Below are 17,909 nucleotides of genomic sequence, written 5' to 3' on the forward strand. Positions count from 1 at the left end.
TAATAAATGCCCTGCGATTCACTTACAAACAGTGTGGTTAGTAAATAAGCATGAACATGCCAAAGCATTTTGTTTTGCAAATATAAAACATACTTATCAAACATAATTATAATACATCAGAAACAAATATGTCCTGTAGGTATAAAAAATAAATATCCTTCAAATAAAACATACAAAACATATTACATAACGTTTGGCACCATAATCACAGTTTGCACGCTGACTTGATGTTTGAGATGTGCTTTGATTCAAAGGAAGCACACACACAACTACGTGCAGGGTGCAGGAGGGTTTGGCTGCCAGCAGAGATAAAGCTACAACACGATCTGATGTTGGAGAGAGCGTGTGCTGAAGATAAATAACACTTTGCACTGGTTGTAATGGCCTCTGAGGCATGTTTTACACTTTGAGGCTGCAACAACAGTAGCCTACCAACTCTCGAGGCCCCATCTTGTAGAGGGGCCCTGAGTTAAATTATAATTAGAAGGCTTTTACTATGCTACTATACACTGTGCTTCTATTGTGTTATTTAATAAATAAATTGATCACTAGTCGTTTGATCAGTTGGATGTAAAGTACAGATGCTGCAATTAAACATTCTGTCAAAAACAGATGATATGTACAATAAGCAGATGTAACAACAATATGCTGTGACCTTTATAAACTAGAATACGAGAAATGGGACATAGTCAAGATAAGATAAAATAAGATAATCCTTTATTAGTCCTGCAGCGGGAACATTTACAGGATTACAGCAGCATAGTGGATAGTGCAAACAAGAGACATATCAAGACAAGTATTATAAATAAGTAATAAACAGTAAAGAATGTTAACTAAGTAAGTGAGTTATCATATGAATGAATAAAGTACCGCTTAGATACTGGTAGACATTTAATGTTTAGACATTAAATGACATTTAACATTTTAATGTTTAATATAATGTATTGTTTAATATTATCATGTTAACCATGAAGTTTTATCTTTATAAGGATATCTTGGGGGGGGGGGGGGGGGTCGTGCTGTTACTGAATTTGCTACCAAAACATTTGTCCAATCCTCTTACCACAGAATTAAAAATGTTCTCAAGAACCCAAGGCTTTTATGTTGGAAAGCACCACCGGAAGTCTCTTTTGCTCATCGGGTCTTACTTGACAATGGTCCACCGCACCCACTGGAAGCTGGAGGCTGCATGGGAAGCCGGAGCATCCCTGTTTAGTCACCCACCGACCGAGCGTCACTGAACAAAAAGAAGCGTCGCCAAAAGCCTCATGTTGACCATTTGAGCAGACATGGGATGCAGGCGGGGAGGGATCGGTCATCCATCACTGAGTTAGCTGACTGGGGCTTTTCTTTTCTAATTCAACACCACATCCAACACCATGGCTAAGCAGTACGATGTGCTCTTCCGACTCCTGCTCCTCGGAGATTCTGGGGTTGGGAAAACATGTTTGTTATGCAGATTCACGGACAACGAATTTCACCCGTCTCACATCTCCACCATCGGTAAGACTCTGCTTTACCACCAGGAGTTATTATTTTAATTGTATGAATCACGTGCGTTAATTAACAACGTTTGCACGGTCATTTTTTTAAACGTTTTCTGTTGATGTCGTTTGCGCATCACCCTTTCTTTGTGGTCATTGAATTATCTGTTTAAATTCCACTGAATAGATTTGATGCGTAAATTATAGAGGTTTTGTCTAGATTTAAACAGAGTAGTGTATTCACCCGGAATAAAGAGTGTTAACTATAAAATCAGCGTGATTGCATTGGTTGGGGTAGCTCTGAGGCGGAGGGTCCAACACTTAGCAGCCATGCATATGAGTTTACCAATTATCAGCACTTGGCACTGCCAGTGCAACCATGTGCCATAAAAAAAATAACAGCAGAGGGACACTTTTCATATTTGGGAATAAGTTGCGTTTTGCATCTGGCACTGACTTCCTGGGTCTGTTAGGAGGCTCCTGATCAAAATGATTGACAGTTTTATTTCAGTGCGTTATAATAAGCATAATTAGTAAATGGATACCTCATGTTCAGTTTCACTCTACACATCATACAAAAGAAGACACAGTCTTATCAAATAATTTGGTGTGATGTTTGTAAAAATCATGATTGATGAACCCCTGATTCAGTCTCAAGTCCTTCCTGCTAAACCATTATGAAACAAATATGACTCGAGTGGATTCGTCAGAAAATGAAACCGGCAACCAAATTTTGACAATTGGTTTAACGATTTAAGTTTGTTTTCAAGAAAAACATTTGATGTTTTATGATGTTGCATAGATCAAATGACGAATCAAAAACGGAACACAAATGCTGCTCCTCTTTCTTTAAATTCAGAGTACATAGAGCAAACCAACAGTACCTCTTCCTGCCTTTGGTCATGGCTTTGCCACGTATACCTGAAGATGACTATTGACTCAGCAAAGCTGAGCCAGCCTCTTTCCTCATAGTTAATATTGGCTGTGCAGTCCATCTCCCTCCATATTAGGATTCAGAGCATGACAGACTTCACTGTGAGGTGATGGAAATAAGGATGTATAAGCCGTTGTTTTTATTTTTGATCTGCTGCAGTTGTGTCTCTTATCTCTTCTTCTGTGGCAACTGCAGGTTTGTGGGTGTGTTTAGTTAATAGAGACGTTTTCTCCCAATAAGCTCCTATTTGTGGTAACACCTATGACATTGCAGTATGAAAGGTGCAATACAGATATCCATGTGAGAAGTTGAAGTCAGGGAACGTTCTTCCTGCTTTTGATGGATAGCTGACTTTTTGTTGAAAAGACATGTTGTCTGAAGAAGGTCAAGGGAATAAATCATGAAGCTGGCGGTCAGGCTGGGATTTGCAGACAGATGTTGCCCCGAAAAAGTCGGACAGAAAAAGGCTGTGGTTATACATTTTAAATTTTAACATAATAATTGAACCCACTAATGTGTTTGCATGGATGCTTTCATGGCGAATTCAAAGCCTTTCCGATGTTCAAGCTCTCAGTGAACTCCTGCAAACACCCCACATCCACAGCATGAGGCTCAAACTCAAGTTCTAGACTCTTCTGCCTCGTCACACTGCACGTAAAAGGCCACTTCAGGACACTTCCTCCCAGTAGAGTCACGTTCATTTAATTGCAAGCCTGTCTGCATGTAGTGATCTGTTTGTGCTGTTTGTGCCGCGTAAGTGTTCACAAGGCAATGGAGTCCAGATGTTGGCATTCGGCCGAATAGTTGTGGGCAGCAGACTGTAACGGACGTGCAATAGTTCAAACTCCTCTCCTCAGACTAACAAGCCCAACAAAGTCCAAAGAGACAGAGAGATCATAAGCGACCACCATCAGTGCTCTCCTGCGGAAGATCAATAAATAATTTCCGAACCTTCATGGTCACAGAGGGACATCAATTCTCTCCCAAGTTCCCCTCACGGGTAGCTCCATAATTCATCAGTTTCTGTTACAGTCCACTTGCTCAGTTTTTGCTCTTAATTATCTCAAGAACTGCTGGGACATCTCAACCCATAGGGGGGTTGATTAAAGTGTATCCATAAATATATTAGAGGATGAAAAGAGTCTTATTCAGCACCTCCTGCAGTTGTGCATGAAAATAAACCCAAACAATTGATACGCTGAGCAAACGGTGTGATGATGTATATTATGGCTCCCTCTCAGCCACAAGAACGTCAATTCAGATCATCACACCAAACTCAGAAAACATTTTCTCTATGGAAAGGGTCTGTTTGAAGCACAACATCCTCTAAAATATTCTTGGATGTTGTAGCATCAAGGATTTGCTTAATTTGGTGCTTGGCTCAAACTATGACAGGACAAGGTTGTCCACTGTTTGTGTCCTGGGCTACAATCTAGCATTTTGAGAGTTTTATGTTCCTTTTGCGTTTATGTTAAACGCAGCTTTCTCGCGGCCTGTAATGATTTTTTTAGCATTCTACGACAGGTCAATGGGTCAACGTTTTCAAATGATATCGTAAAACGTCTCTTCCAGAATCGTTGGCAGCAGCTATTCCGACGATACACCCTCACTCATGCAGGTATCAGAGACTTCATTTTAACAGGTCACTCTGTTACGACTTCCATCTGGGCCAGAGAGTGCACATTACTCTGGCAAAGAGCAGCTGTAGAGATGATTTAGTAATGCTGTTCAGTCACTCTGCCGAGTTTAATCTTCCTCACCTTTACCTCGGCGGCATCGTCGCCGGACTCCTCGAGGCTCCTGGCTGTCACAACGCCGATAAAGTGCGAGCCCAAGCCCCTGCCCTATATCACCGCTCAATGAGCAGCTGTCCTCCTGGTTGTGGTCCCAGTGGGTCTCAGCCTGGTCAAACACTTGGTCATTAGTCTAAAGGGCTGGGCATCGGGACACAGCCACCACACATCTCATAAAGAGTTGGCAAAGAAACCAGTGGCGCTGTCTCAGCCTTGACTTCCTCCTGGCTTTCTAGAAACATAAATGGCGTGATCTCACGTTTCCTTTCATCTGCTGTCCTTTCAAATCAATCTTTCAAGGTGTGCACAGTGCAGGACGTCTTACAGCTGATAAATAATGATGTTAAAAACCCTCTTAGTTTTCACTTTGTGTTAATCTTTGGGAAGCGATGCAGGCATTATTTCTAATCACAAGCAGATGGCGACTCCTCTGGTTGCCAAAAGCGTATGAGAAAAATGACCCTCACTTGATTTATAACCTCAGTAAACATTGTACGCATGAGTTCATGGTCTCAATCAAGTGTCAAGTCTTCTTCAATACAGTAGGATGTTCATTTCGTAAGATATGGTCCCATTGAGAGCAGCACAGACAATACAACTGGGTATGTTTTGGGGCCTGTCGGCTATACCTTGTGATTGACAGGTCGCTACCACGGCGTTGTGCGTACTGGGAGCTGTCTGTGTTTTAGTCTGAGAGCTTGAACCTTTTCACAGAGTGTTTTCAGGTCATGAAAGTTAATCGTAACTGTCACTACTGGTTGAAAACAAGATGGTAACGCCCAAAATACTGAATTCAAGCCTCCAAATAGCAGTTCCCAAACCAAAGAATGAGGTCACGGTGACTGCATCCAATTATATACAGTCTCTAGCCTCAACGCTGTGTGACACTGGCCTGGAATGAAACAGCCACTATGAGTCATTATACGTGTTGTATTTCATACAGGAGGTCAATACAAGGCTTACCTATTCAGTCCAGGTTGATCACAAGTTTTTAAATTGAGAAAGAAGTGTGTCCCTTGTCCTGCGGTGCCCTAAAGACAGCAGCTGTTGGCAGCTGTTGGCTGTCCTCTGCTAGTAATGATAGTCATGGATGACAGGAACATTCCCCAGTCAATCTGTGTCAGTGCCAGAGCATCCGTCCATCCATGAGTGAGCCTGTCGCCATCACCTACATCACCTACTGGCATGTGTCACCGCCTAATCCGTCTTGTATAGTGGAACACAGTCCTCCTGCTAATTTGGGTGTGTAGCCATTCGTTTTTACATGGCTTTCACACTGCTGATTGTGAAAGGCTGCCATGTCGAATGAACTGCTGTCTCTTCTTGCACATTGTGCTTGTCTCCATTGTCACAGTTCCCTCTGAAGAGGAGGGGGAAGAATGACTTTTTCTCAAGCAAGCCTTTGTGATTTAACATCATTTAAAGCCAATACGACTGACATACTTCTTAAACTTGGCACTTGGAACTTCCGGCAGTGTGAGGTGTAAGGTTTGGTTTGCAGTGAAAGTACATTGAAGTGTTGTTTACAGTTTAGTTTCAGTTTGAGCTACAGAGGAGTTTGTTACCTTGCAGACCTCTCATGCAACCTCTCATGCAGTTTGAGAAATTGTGCAGCAAGTGGGACTTCTGCTGTTGTGACAGAACAATTCAAATATCAAACCTCTGATAAAGAGACATGTTTTTATACCTTCACAACAGCCTGTTGGGTCGTTCATTGTTTGCACTATGGTTAGGAGCACCTGGTTCTATGAAAGAGCCTCATGTTGCTCGACTGCTATAAAACAATGCGGAGCAATCAGACGGGTGAACATACAACCTCATTTGTTTAACAGCAGGAAGCAGACAATGTGGGCTCGAGTACTTTTTTTTTTGTAAATATAACTGAAAAGATACTCGTTATGGGGACTTTTTATTTATCTTCTGAAGACTTGCCTGTGGAGCCATCTTGATTTATTTCTTAAATTTCCAGATTTGGTCCACCCCCTTGTTGTAGACACACACTGTACAGCTGAAGAATCCATGAGTCCATATCTGCATTTGCTATTTAAAGCATGTTGCCATCTGACTGGACTTACACACTGCTAATACAGTGACGCAGGAAGACTCTTCATCTGCCTCTTGTTCATGATCTCGTCTCAAGCCTCGGGCAAAGCAAGCCGCTGATTGTTATGCTGACCTTTCACTGAGTCTGAATGCTCTCCAGTCAAAGGCAAAGGCCGCCTCACGACTTAAATGAGTGTCGAGTCGGTGCAGCTCCGGCCTCCGTGGAGTCTCCGCTTGACTCCAGCTCGTTTTCAACAAACACTAAAACCAACCAGGCCATGCCTGTAGCTCATCTGTCAGCTGTTTCTGCAGAAACGCAGCTATAAAACAAACACAAACGGCAGTTCTGATGGGAATCGATTGGACTCAGTCGGTCTTTCTGTGAGGGCGATGCCCGGCTTGTGACACATGGGTGCTGAGTGTCAGGTTAATTGGGATGAACTGTTCATTGATTTCTCAGGGATTAGTGTGGTCTATAGAAGCCTGTGGTTTTGCTTTTTAACGAGTTGGATGCATTAGTCTGAGGAGAAAAGACAAGATATAAAGAATTCAGTCGAGGCAGAGTTAATGGTCAAACTGATATATTGTGTTTATTTACGAGTGTCTCCCATCAAGACGGATGTGTTTTATTGTTGCTAATGTTTGTTATTATAGTTGGTAACTATACTGTTGAGGAGAACACGGTCATGTCATCGGTATGGAAGGATGATAATACAATGGACCCCTGCATGGGCAAAGAAATGTCAAAGGTTACCCATACGTCTAAACGTTTCAGCAAAATGCTGCTTTAAAAAGCAGAACTTTAGAGTTAAAAGTGCTGCTGATGGTTGAAAACTACACCTGAACTTCTGTATTTCTTTGATCTAAAGCCTTCAGTAATCCATCTATGGGAATAAAGAGGAGGTTACATTCTATATGCTTTACACATGCTGAGATTTTTAAGGCCGATTTGGATATTATATTCTGTCGCTACACAATATCGCACTCGGCCGTCTGAAATAGATCAAAGATCCCTGAAGCGAGCGTGACCCCCTCGCCATCTCATCGCAGCTCTCATCTCTTCCTCTGCGGTGTTACGCAGCGCTCGGCTCTCGTTGTTTGCCCTTCTCCCTTATTCCAACTCCTGTGTGATCGATGCAGAGAACTGAACTGAACGAGGACTCGGCTCGCTGGATCATTAGCCCGATCTCCTAACAGGCTGATTATACAGGCGTTGACCGTTAATCCTCCCTATGATGTTACAAAGCTGCAGCAGATACCGGTGACCCTCTGTCTGTGAAAGACACGCCGGGTTCATTGATTTCAGTCAATTATTGAGTGCAAGGCCTTTTGAGAAGATCCAGAACATTTAGTCTGAATACATTTAGAGCTCCTCTGTGAATGTTGTGTTTTCCTGACCATATCTTTCCTCTCTTACAGGAGTCGACTTCAAAATGAAGACGCTAGTAATAGATGGTATCAAAGTACGGATACAGATATGGTAAGACAGTGGCATAGGATGCCTCGCTGGAAGGCCTTGTGCAGGAGATTAACACAATGTTGTTTGATATTACACAACAGTAGCTCTGTTCGAGGGGATATTTCTCACTTGTAAGTATGCTGTCACTATCAGGATCATGTTCAGGGCTGTAGCTACCATGACTAACACTGCTTTTTTTGCTGCCTGGAGGATTTTCAAACTCTACAATGACAAACTTTCATATTGATAGTATTTTGTAAACTGATTCCAGTACTTTTAGACTGTGTGTGTTTACATTTAACTACTTTTTAGGTCAATTAAATACGAGTACTTTCATGCAGGAGGCTGGAGTTTGTGTCACGTCACGGACCTGCTACTAGCGTTAGCTTTATTAAACTGTTCCTGAATTATATTGCAATGTATTTGTCAGGCGATGATGTCATACAATTCACGAAGAAAATTCTCTGAGGCTGTACGTAGATAAAGAGGTGAATTTGAGCATGCTCACGCTGACAATGCTAGACGTTTAGCAGGTGAGCTTTACCAAGTTCAACATTTAATTTAGCCTGTTAGCGTGCTGACATTTGCTCATCTAAACTCAAACACAGTACTGAGGCCGATGGGAACGTCATTAGTTTTGGTCATGAACCATTTAGGCATTAGCTGTCGAGATGTCTCAGTCTGGAGCCCCCCCCGCCGCTAGCATGGCTAAACAAACCACTTCAACAAGATACAGGGTTTACATCAGTGATGAGAAAATCGAAATACTTAAACATTTTAGGTTTCAGGGATGGAGACTCAAGACCTTAGTATTTCTATAAAATCCTGCCTACCTACCTGATCATGTTGTGATATTATAATCTCACAAAAATATGTGTATGTTCACGTTCATATATGCTTGTTGTCTTTCCAGGGACACTGCAGGCCAAGAAAGATACCAGACCATCACGAAGCAGTACTACAGACGAGCACAGGTAGCTGACCGCTACTCTGAAAACAAATTGAAATCAATTTCATTTCTGACATTAAATTAGTTCGAGCTACAAGATGTTGATATATGCCTCATACCTGGCACCGCTTCAGGTGCTTTAATGAACCGTTAGATGCTTTTAAAGGGAGCTCTCATCGATCAAGGTTGCTACATAGCAGCTTTAAAATGTGGTATTGTAGGCGTGGAGGATGTTGGGAGTAGCTCTCCAGGCCAAACACAACCACCACCACTCTGACATTGTTGTATGCATGTTGCATTTGCTTTTGGCTGTTAAATAGGTCAAACTGGCTCAAATCGAATTGTCCATTTACCAGAAACTGATAATGAAATTATGTCCGGTTCCTGTTTTGCGTTACAAAAATGCCACTGGCACTGGCAGGATGGGCCAGTGGCTTACAATGCAAAATAAATTGTTGGAAGAGGCTCCCAACTTTCGAAGTGGCGGTCTGGTTTCTATACAGCAGTATTGATTTTTCCACTTGTATTGATTTTTAAAATGCTGCTTTTAAGCATCAAGAAACCAGGAACCTTTTTAAGCATGCTTTCAAATGCACTGTTTCTCGTCTATTTCAAAAAAAAAAAAAAATCCTTTCAAATCCTCTTCAGGGAATCTTCCTGGTGTACGATATCACGAGCGAGCGATCCTTCCAGCACATCATGAAGTGGGCCAGTGATGTGGATGAGGTGAGTCACAGAGATTGGGGATTTACCATCAACAGGCAGCAGAAAAGGCAACAACTACTGTGCAGAGGCCTCAGCTTGACAAAGAGCAGATGCCTGACACAGTCTGATAAAAACCAAATGCTGTGGCCTGACGGATTGTGCTCTGCTGTGTTTATTATGTCCCATCTTTATTTTCAAATATCTGTCGTCATACATTTTGTGTCAGTGTAGTCATTGGAAGGAGAACCTTTTTTCCTCTCGCGGTCACATTTTTCTTTCAGCTTCAAAGGCTTCAGGAAGCAATCTTGTCTGCCTTGCCTCCTCCTGTCGTTTCCCAGATGATTTTATTCTATTAATTTAGTCACGATGGACCTAATTTCCTCTATCTGTCTGAATATACACTCTGTTGATGTTGGCACACTTCCAGCTTACTTTCAATCTAGGTCTCATTTCCTGAGCGCTGTGTTTTCTCCCCTCTGCATTCTCTTGACATTTGAAATCTCTCTCTCTCTCTCCCTCTCCCTCTATCTCTTTAATTTTGTTTTCTTTATTCCTCTATATTCACACGACAAACCCCTGCAGTACGCTCCCGAGAAGGTCCGGAAGATCCTCGTAGGGAACAAGTCAGATGAGGTGGACAAGAGGCAGGTGGCCACCGAGCAAGGTGTCAAGGTGGGTCAATCACTGGCTCTGCTACATAATGGATTGTTCGATCCTTGGCATGGTTGTAAAAACAATGGTTTAAAACAATAATGTTTTTAATTAAAATACACTGTGCTGGTTTTCTTTGAGTTCAATTAGTTCACTGAAAGCTTGAAGCCATTCGGTGCAAGTTTGGGTTCTGTAAGAAATCGGGCTCAAAGTTCAACATAAGAAACTGGAGGCAGTTAGCTTAGCATAAAACCTGGAAGCAGCTTTCCTAGCTCTCTCCAGAGTTCAAAATGATGCCCTCCAGCACCTCTAAAGCTCACGCATTAACACATTGTACCTTGTTCGTTTAGATCGGCAAAAGGAAAACAATTTCATGTTTCAGACAGAAGTTATGTGCTGTTACAAACGACAGTTTATCCATTCAGGTGCAGTGCCCGAACAAAGAACCTCAAGAGCCGCTCGTCCAAACAACTTCACTCAGTCGATCGGGTGAATGCTTGTTGAGAGAATCGAAGGACAGACAGACAGACATATAGACAGAGACTCCTTCCATTTTATTTAGATCCCAGCACTTCTGTGCAACCTCGCTGTCACTACAAAACAACAACATGTCAGCGGTATTGTTAGGCCTGTTTTTGAACTTTGGACAGAGCCGGGATATCTGTCTCCTCCTGCTTCTAGTCTTAAACTAAGCTAGGCTGACTGCCTCCTGGCTCTAACTCTATCATTGAAGAGGTACTTATCCTGGGTTCCCCGAAAGCTTATAATCATTTGTAATCATCATCAGGTCTGCGTTCCAAAGCTGACAGCCAGCAGATCTCACCGCACCTGTGCAAAAGGAAATAACGTGTCGGTTGTCTGTGCTTCTAATTCAAAAAGACCAAAGTAAATACGTCACTGTTGTCTATCTTGCAGCTGGCCAAGGCTTATGGAATGGACTTCTTTGAGACAAGTGCCTTCACCAACCAAAATATAACAGAGGTGAGGTGATCTGAACTCACGACATGTGACCACGTACAGAGTAGGAACACGAACAACGCAATGCATGCAGTCATGGCTGTATAATAGGAGGAAATCACTTGATCCGATTTGATTAAATTCAATGTCATTGCACTGAGACAATGAATGTCTCAATGAGTGTCTGTGTTTCCCTCCAAGACTTTCACACGATTGGCTGAACAGGTGCTGGCAGCCAATAAAAAGGACCTGGATCTTCTCCGGATGTCTTCTAATGACGAGATTAATCTTGCCGCTCTGGAGGAAGAGGAAGGACTCTGTGACAGTGCCGCGGGCGATCAAGGCAAAGGCTGCTGGTGTTAAAGACACAATTAAAATCGGATAGTCTGTTATCACCAGACACTTTGCACACTGTAGGCAAAATGGCTTTATTTTTGTCGTTCGTTGAAACACTGAGCTGCCATTTTTGCCTATGTTCCTCCGTGTCACCTGCCAAAAATGCTAACGAGCTATTTGAGAGCAGTTTCAAGAACAAAGGTGGAAACATTTTGCCTCCGAGTGCCAAGTGTGTGGTGGATTAACCAACTGAAGGTCCAAATGTCAAGGTTCCCCTCAGTGGGACAGAATGTTCATTGTCTAAAAGCACTAATTCCTGCTCAGTTCAGTGTGTCTTGGATGGAACCAAATACAAATCCATGTCCTCTACCAATTCTGCAATTGACATACAGTTGAAAGGACTTAACTCAAAGATAAGATTGTATCATCGCTTCTTACAGAATTTGTCCAGTGTTCAGATGTATACAATTTGGGAATGACTCGGAATCGTCCACCACTGACTTGAAACTTTTCACAACGTTGTATTTCACATTGTTTTCCGAGCGCTGTCGCTTATATTCATCACAGGGCCGGTTGCCTTGCAAGTCAACAATGTGATTGATTCCATTTGGCCTTCATCCGCCCCTTCGCTGATTTCCTTTTATGTGGGGAATCGGCACCCCCTGCACACACAGCCTTTCTACTGTTGAATGCATTAGATGTAGTGTGAGCATTTGACCACAAGAGGGTGCTACGTGCATTGTGAAAACAACACACACACTGGAGCGTTGCCCTGAGTTAAATGATGCTATTTTGCCCTCTTTTTCCTTATGTGTTTGTTTTTGGTTGTAGTTGCACTCGCAATGACCACCTTTTAATGCGATGAAAGGATTCTAAACATATGCAGCACTTTTCTTTTTATTGCTTTTATGCAAATATTGGCTCAGTAAATATGTTTTGCCGCTTGCAGTATCATCCATGTAAGACCACACATACACTCTGACAATGACGCCTGTACAAGTCGTTGACTGAGGGAAACATTGAGCGCAAAATTATTCAATTTCCCTGTAGCAAAACTGATGTTTTTCATTTTATAGTCTTTGTTTATTCCAGAATATCATATAACAGCTCATTGCATTGTACATACCAGGTTTTTCAAAGCATTGTAGATCGGTATAGTCATTCTGTAGTTTTCTCGCTGTTTTGTACAGAGTCCAGTAGAGATGCCAGTTAGCACCCCCCCCCCCCCCCCCCACCCACTTCAAAACGGGACAAGCGAGGGTTTTGCATGCGATCCACTCTTCTTTCCTTTCTTTTATTGCAACTTCAATGAAGTTGATCGACAACTGACCATACAAGCATTTGACCAGAGTTGCCTGTTTGAGACTTAAACAGAATCACCACCACTGGAAGAAATTTGGCTACATTTTGTTTTTTTTTGCAACTTGGTAATACTAAATGCTACTGAAAACAGTTGTTAATCTGTGCACAGTGTGAAATGGCAGTATGTTGTACTGAATGATGTTCTGGACTAAGCTCTAGATACACAATCTATCTGTGTTGTTTTGGATAACTACTTTTCTTTCTTTTAGAGTACTTCAACTTGTATTTGTGGAAATATATTACATGCAACATGTCAAATGCAACATGTTATTCTCGGAGAAAAGATGTCAGATGTTTACGAGTAAATACTTAAGAGATAAGAGCCGTCGTCCTGGTTGTGTCGAGACCCGGTGCTCTCCTGATATGAGACGGAGATACGGTACAGTGTCCTTTGTATCACATCAGCACATTATCTATTGTACAAAGGAAAGGCAGAAGACTGTGCATATCCTCCACATTCATGCATTCACGTCGAACCAGTGTTTGAACATCATGGCAAACACAATTGTGGGCTATTTTGTGTCATATCACTCAACCTATGGATGAATATCATCACATGGTGGATGGGGAGGGGGCTTTTTAGAAACCTTTATGTCACTTCCTAATTTGACCACTAGATGACAGATTCACTCATTTATCTTTGTTTTGTTTGTCAAAGTCTGCTTCTAGAGTGTAAGGCACTTGTGTCATAGTGAGAGAATTATTCGTCACTTATGGAATAACCACGAGTCACCACAAGATCATGCTGTTGCCATCTGGTGGTCACATTTAGTCATATAACTTCAATACTTTAGATAAACTAAGGTCCACTTTATTCCTAAACCCTTTAAAACCTGGCTGTTTTAGTACCCTACACACAATGAAGTTCACACAGAAACGTTACAGTAATATGAATTTGTAATTCGTCGTCAGTGATGGTGTTTTCTCAGTGAGAACTACAGGGGGAAAAAAGCTGCAAAGCTTTTGTTCATCACCTCATCTGAGTTGTTAATGTTGTGAACTCATTAAAATCGCTCTGGGTGAAATTAGCATAATGATGAATATGCATGCTGGACTGTTTGTCTGGTTGTCAGATATGACAGCTCAATATCTGTCACACGGCTGAGTGACACACGGACACACGTACAGAATAACACGTCAACACGCACACTGACACATAGCACCCACACGCATCATCATCATCATTTTCTGCAACACAATCCCCCACCACAATACTCCAGGTTTTGCAGCTGTCTGACATTCGGCCATATGGTATGTGTGTGTGCGTGTGTGTGTGTGTGTGTGTGTGTGTGTGTGTGTGTGTGTGTGAGTGTCAGTGTATGGGAGTGTTTGTTTGGGAGTCAGGGTGATAAAACTGTGTCTGTGTGTGGGGAAAAAAGAAGAACGACAGACAAGCTCTCTGATAAGGACAGGTACACAGACTACAGGAAAGAGAGTTAATTTATGTAGACACAACTTAATACTCTTGACCTTAACGCCATACAAGCTTTAACTTGTACAGTTCTGGAGGTCCCCTGGCCAGCTGGCACCTAGAGTAAATAATTAGACATACCTGTGTAAGGTTAATTTAATGCAACTTTAAATCCAAAAGTCCTGACATCACCTCCAGGCCAGCCACACGCTTCTGTAACTCAATGAAAGAATGAATCGTAGCTGATTGTAGCTGTTGTTTCTCCATTATCCACGACTATCCATTACAGTAGAAAGAATGCAAGTTTAAGGCACATCGCATCAGCTTCACTTTTCAGAACCGGAGGTATCCGCTTGGTTCAAACACTAGCTCGGCTACATGGAGCAACATTAGCTCTCATTTGGAGTTGTGTGTCAGGCCACCTGACAAACGTTTGTCCAATCCCTGAGGCCCTTTTTAGCTTTTGGTCTCGATGAACTTTGCATGTGGACAGCAGCGAGATGCTTGACTTTCGTCAGTAGCGCGTGACTAATTGTCTCTGGTGGACAGGCAGTGTGTACAGTCCTGTGAGTTTCTTTGCCGTGAACAGCTGAAAACTAGCGGAGGCAGAAAGGATGAGAGTGGAATCAGCAGGCCAAAACAATTAGCTAAAAGAGACTAAAAAGGCGGAATTGTTCAATTCATTCATTGTTCATATAAAAAAATGTTGATTGGTGCAGCTTTAAAGATCACAATGAATCAGTTCCTTCTATCTTCATAAGGTTGCGTTCTTAGCTTCATGGCTGTTTTCTCGTGATATGACAAATCATGTCATCGCCATTGTTTGAAAAATAATGACAGACCACTCTGCTCATGAAATGTATATTTGATAGTGAAATCATGCTTTTGTGATAATGAATAATCCTGCTGTGTCGAAATGACAACATTATCTGTGACCACAGGCAAATCTAAACATGAGAAATAATCACATATTGGTATAATGGTTCGCTAAATATATGTGGGCTGTGATTAGCTGGACGGCAAGATGCTCAGTGTCCAATTGTAACAAATCATTCAATTCATCCTATTGAGACGACAACATAGTACATTTAGAGTCACAATCAGTTTCTCGATGCGAAAGCCACCAGAGGCCCTCTCTACACTCCCACTCATAATCCCGAAATACCTGCAGGTATTCACATACTGTATGTGTGAAATCTGATGAAGAGACATATGAGACATCTGATGATGAGACATATGAGACATCTGATGATGAGACATATGAGACATCTGATGAAGAGACATATGAGACATCTGATGATGAGACATATGAGACATCTGATGAAGAGACATATGAGACATCTGATGAAGAGACATATGAGACATCTGATGATGAGACATCCTTGGCTACCACGTGTCCTGTGGCGAAGTGTCCCTGAGCAAGGCACTGAACCCCTAACTGCTCCCCGGGCACCTCTCAGCAGCCCACTGCTCCCTAGGGATGGGTTAAATGCTGGGAATAAATGTCCCCACTGCGGGACTAATGAAAGATTTATTCATTTGATTTATTTATCACCTCAAACATTTGTCTTGTTTATTTCTATATTCTATGTGTGTTGAGATCAAAGTCAAAACCGGAGTCAAAATCCATGTATGCGTACGCAGCTGATTCTGATATTGAGTGAGCGGTCAAGAGAACGAATGGATGGTTTTCAGAAAAATATATACAAATCAATTCATAAAAAACATGAAGAGACGTATGAGACATCTGATGAAGAGATGCCTGGCAGCTTTAATTAACTGCTCTAGCACCCTGCCAAGCCAGAACCAGACACCCACCCCCCACTTCCCAGTATCCTGGCCAATGCCTCCATTACAAATGGAGCTGTAGCATTATGTTCTGAGCGAGCCAGAAAATCTGTGGAGAAAATAGACTCTAAATCACACATTCAGATGTAGCAGTGTAGGTGGAAGGTTTCTTGGACAGCCGGATCTTACATTGAATCATGTTGTCCTCCATCTTCTCATGCCACCTGCGGTTGCACTGTGCTTTTGTTAAAGCTACTTGTGTTCTTGAGAACCACCTCCATCTATCCTCCTTAACGATATCTGAAAAAGAAAAGGAGTAGGAAGGGGTTGCCTGCTTCAGAAACATCTCCCTCCAAAATCGACAAACAATCCGCCCGACTTTCTTGTTGTCATCAAAGCTTCAAGTGTAATTCTTCAGTTCATATTCCTTTAGAGACGTGGAGACCCAGCAGGCAGCTGTTTTCAGCAGACAAAAAGCTCTGTGTGCTACCTGTCCAGGACAAAGTATCGGACACATAATGTTGGCGACAAGCTGATGAACACAGTTGAGCGTATCGTAGCGAAATAGACAATTGTTTTTCTCAGGAGCTGGACCAAATCAGAGACAGAAGAGTCCAAGTGAATGCCAATGAGGCTCCGTCTCCTGGATGATAGGCTACTGTGGCTAACTGTTTGCTAACATTTTGGCATATCAACTTTATATGGTGATATTAGGCCTGTGCACAAATGTGCCAATCGTTAATAAATATTACTTTAAATATAAATCACATGACACAATTTCTTCTTCAGATTTTTCTACTGCAGCCCAAAATAAATCCTTTCTGCTCGATATTGACATCAACACAAGTGAACAAATCTCTCCAGGGTCCATGGTGTTATTATTTCTGCCAGGCCTTTAATGTAGACTAACAAAGCTATCAGGTGACTCCATAGAGCACTTTAGAGCAAAGCAGAGCCAGTTCAATTCAAATGAGTCACCTCTCTCATGCCACCTTTGTATGCACAAAGAAACACAGCTGACTGCTCTGATTACATCACATCAACCAGTCCTTAAAGCCGCTCTAATCAATATTTTAAAGGGATCAACAGTGAATGTGTGACGTGAAAAGGGTCTCTAACAGCAATCGACCCCACTCAGCTCTGCAATGCCCCTTTTCTCTAAAGAGCTTTGGAGCATCCTCGAAATCAGAGGTCTTCAACAGTAAACAATAAAAACGTCAATTTGAATATCTTGTATGCATGATTATCATGCAATTGACAGACAATGTTGATATTGACATTGGTATCAGCTGACAAGGTGTGTTTATAAATGGCAGTGGCACGGCCACCCTGCTCACTGTACCTTGCACATGTTTAAAATAAAAACATGAATATATGAACCTGTGTATTATTTGAATAGCTTAGTATTGAATGCACAATAAAGAGGTATTCATGGTACTAGGCCTAGTTTAATATAAAACACAATTTTATACAATATATATAGTCGGGGGTCCCTACTCCATCTCTCTATCAGTTTGGGGGTCCTTGGCCTGAAAAACGTTGAAGACCTGCTCTAAATCATTGTTTTGGTTTTATGGGATTTTGAACATCTAATTCCATGATAACTAAGCAATATCTATCCGCTAATGAAGACCATGTGATTAAAAGCTCCAGAACAGCTACGAAATTGACTTGAGCTGAGATCGTCTGGTCGAAAGCGACCAATCTTTGCATGACTCAAGCGTGTTTTCGTCTATTTTTAATCAGCCGAGGAAGACAAAAAAGCTTGTCGGGATCATGGTGAAATGTGTTTTTGTTGGTGAATCACTGCATCAGCAACTTGTCTCACAGATCAAGCTCGAATCCTGCCTCCTTCCTTTCAATCGCGTTAGAAACACTGAGCATGTGCGTTTGCATGCAGTATTCATGAGGGGGGGGGGGATTTCTGCTTGACAATTAATCACACTTCCTTTCTACTTGTGCTATCATCACATGCAGAAGCTGGAGCTGGTCCCAAGCAGCAGGGGTTGAACATATACTGAATGCACATACGTATAC

The 17,909-nt window shown here is 42.1% G+C and overlaps 1 protein-coding gene across 1 annotated transcript; it reads left to right on the forward strand.

The window, feature by feature from the left end:
* Window positions 1-1,352: 1,352 nt before the first annotated feature.
* Window positions 1,353-11,338, forward strand: rab15 (RAB15, member RAS oncogene family; the record flags this gene model as incomplete). Its single annotated transcript, XM_079291006.1, has 7 exons — window positions 1,353-1,503; window positions 7,674-7,734; window positions 8,627-8,687; window positions 9,311-9,388; window positions 9,950-10,039; window positions 10,934-10,999; window positions 11,177-11,338. Exons 1-7 carry the CDS (start codon window positions 1,380-1,382, stop codon window positions 11,336-11,338), a joined length of 642 nt encoding a protein of 213 aa, XP_079147132.1. The 5' UTR covers window positions 1,353-1,379.
* Window positions 11,339-17,909: the final 6,571 nt, after the last annotated feature.

The sequence above is a fragment of the Melanostigma gelatinosum genome, assembly GCF_949748355.1.
Source record: "Melanostigma gelatinosum genome assembly, chromosome: 19".
Taxonomy (NCBI): Eukaryota; Metazoa; Chordata; class Actinopteri; order Perciformes; family Zoarcidae; genus Melanostigma; species Melanostigma gelatinosum.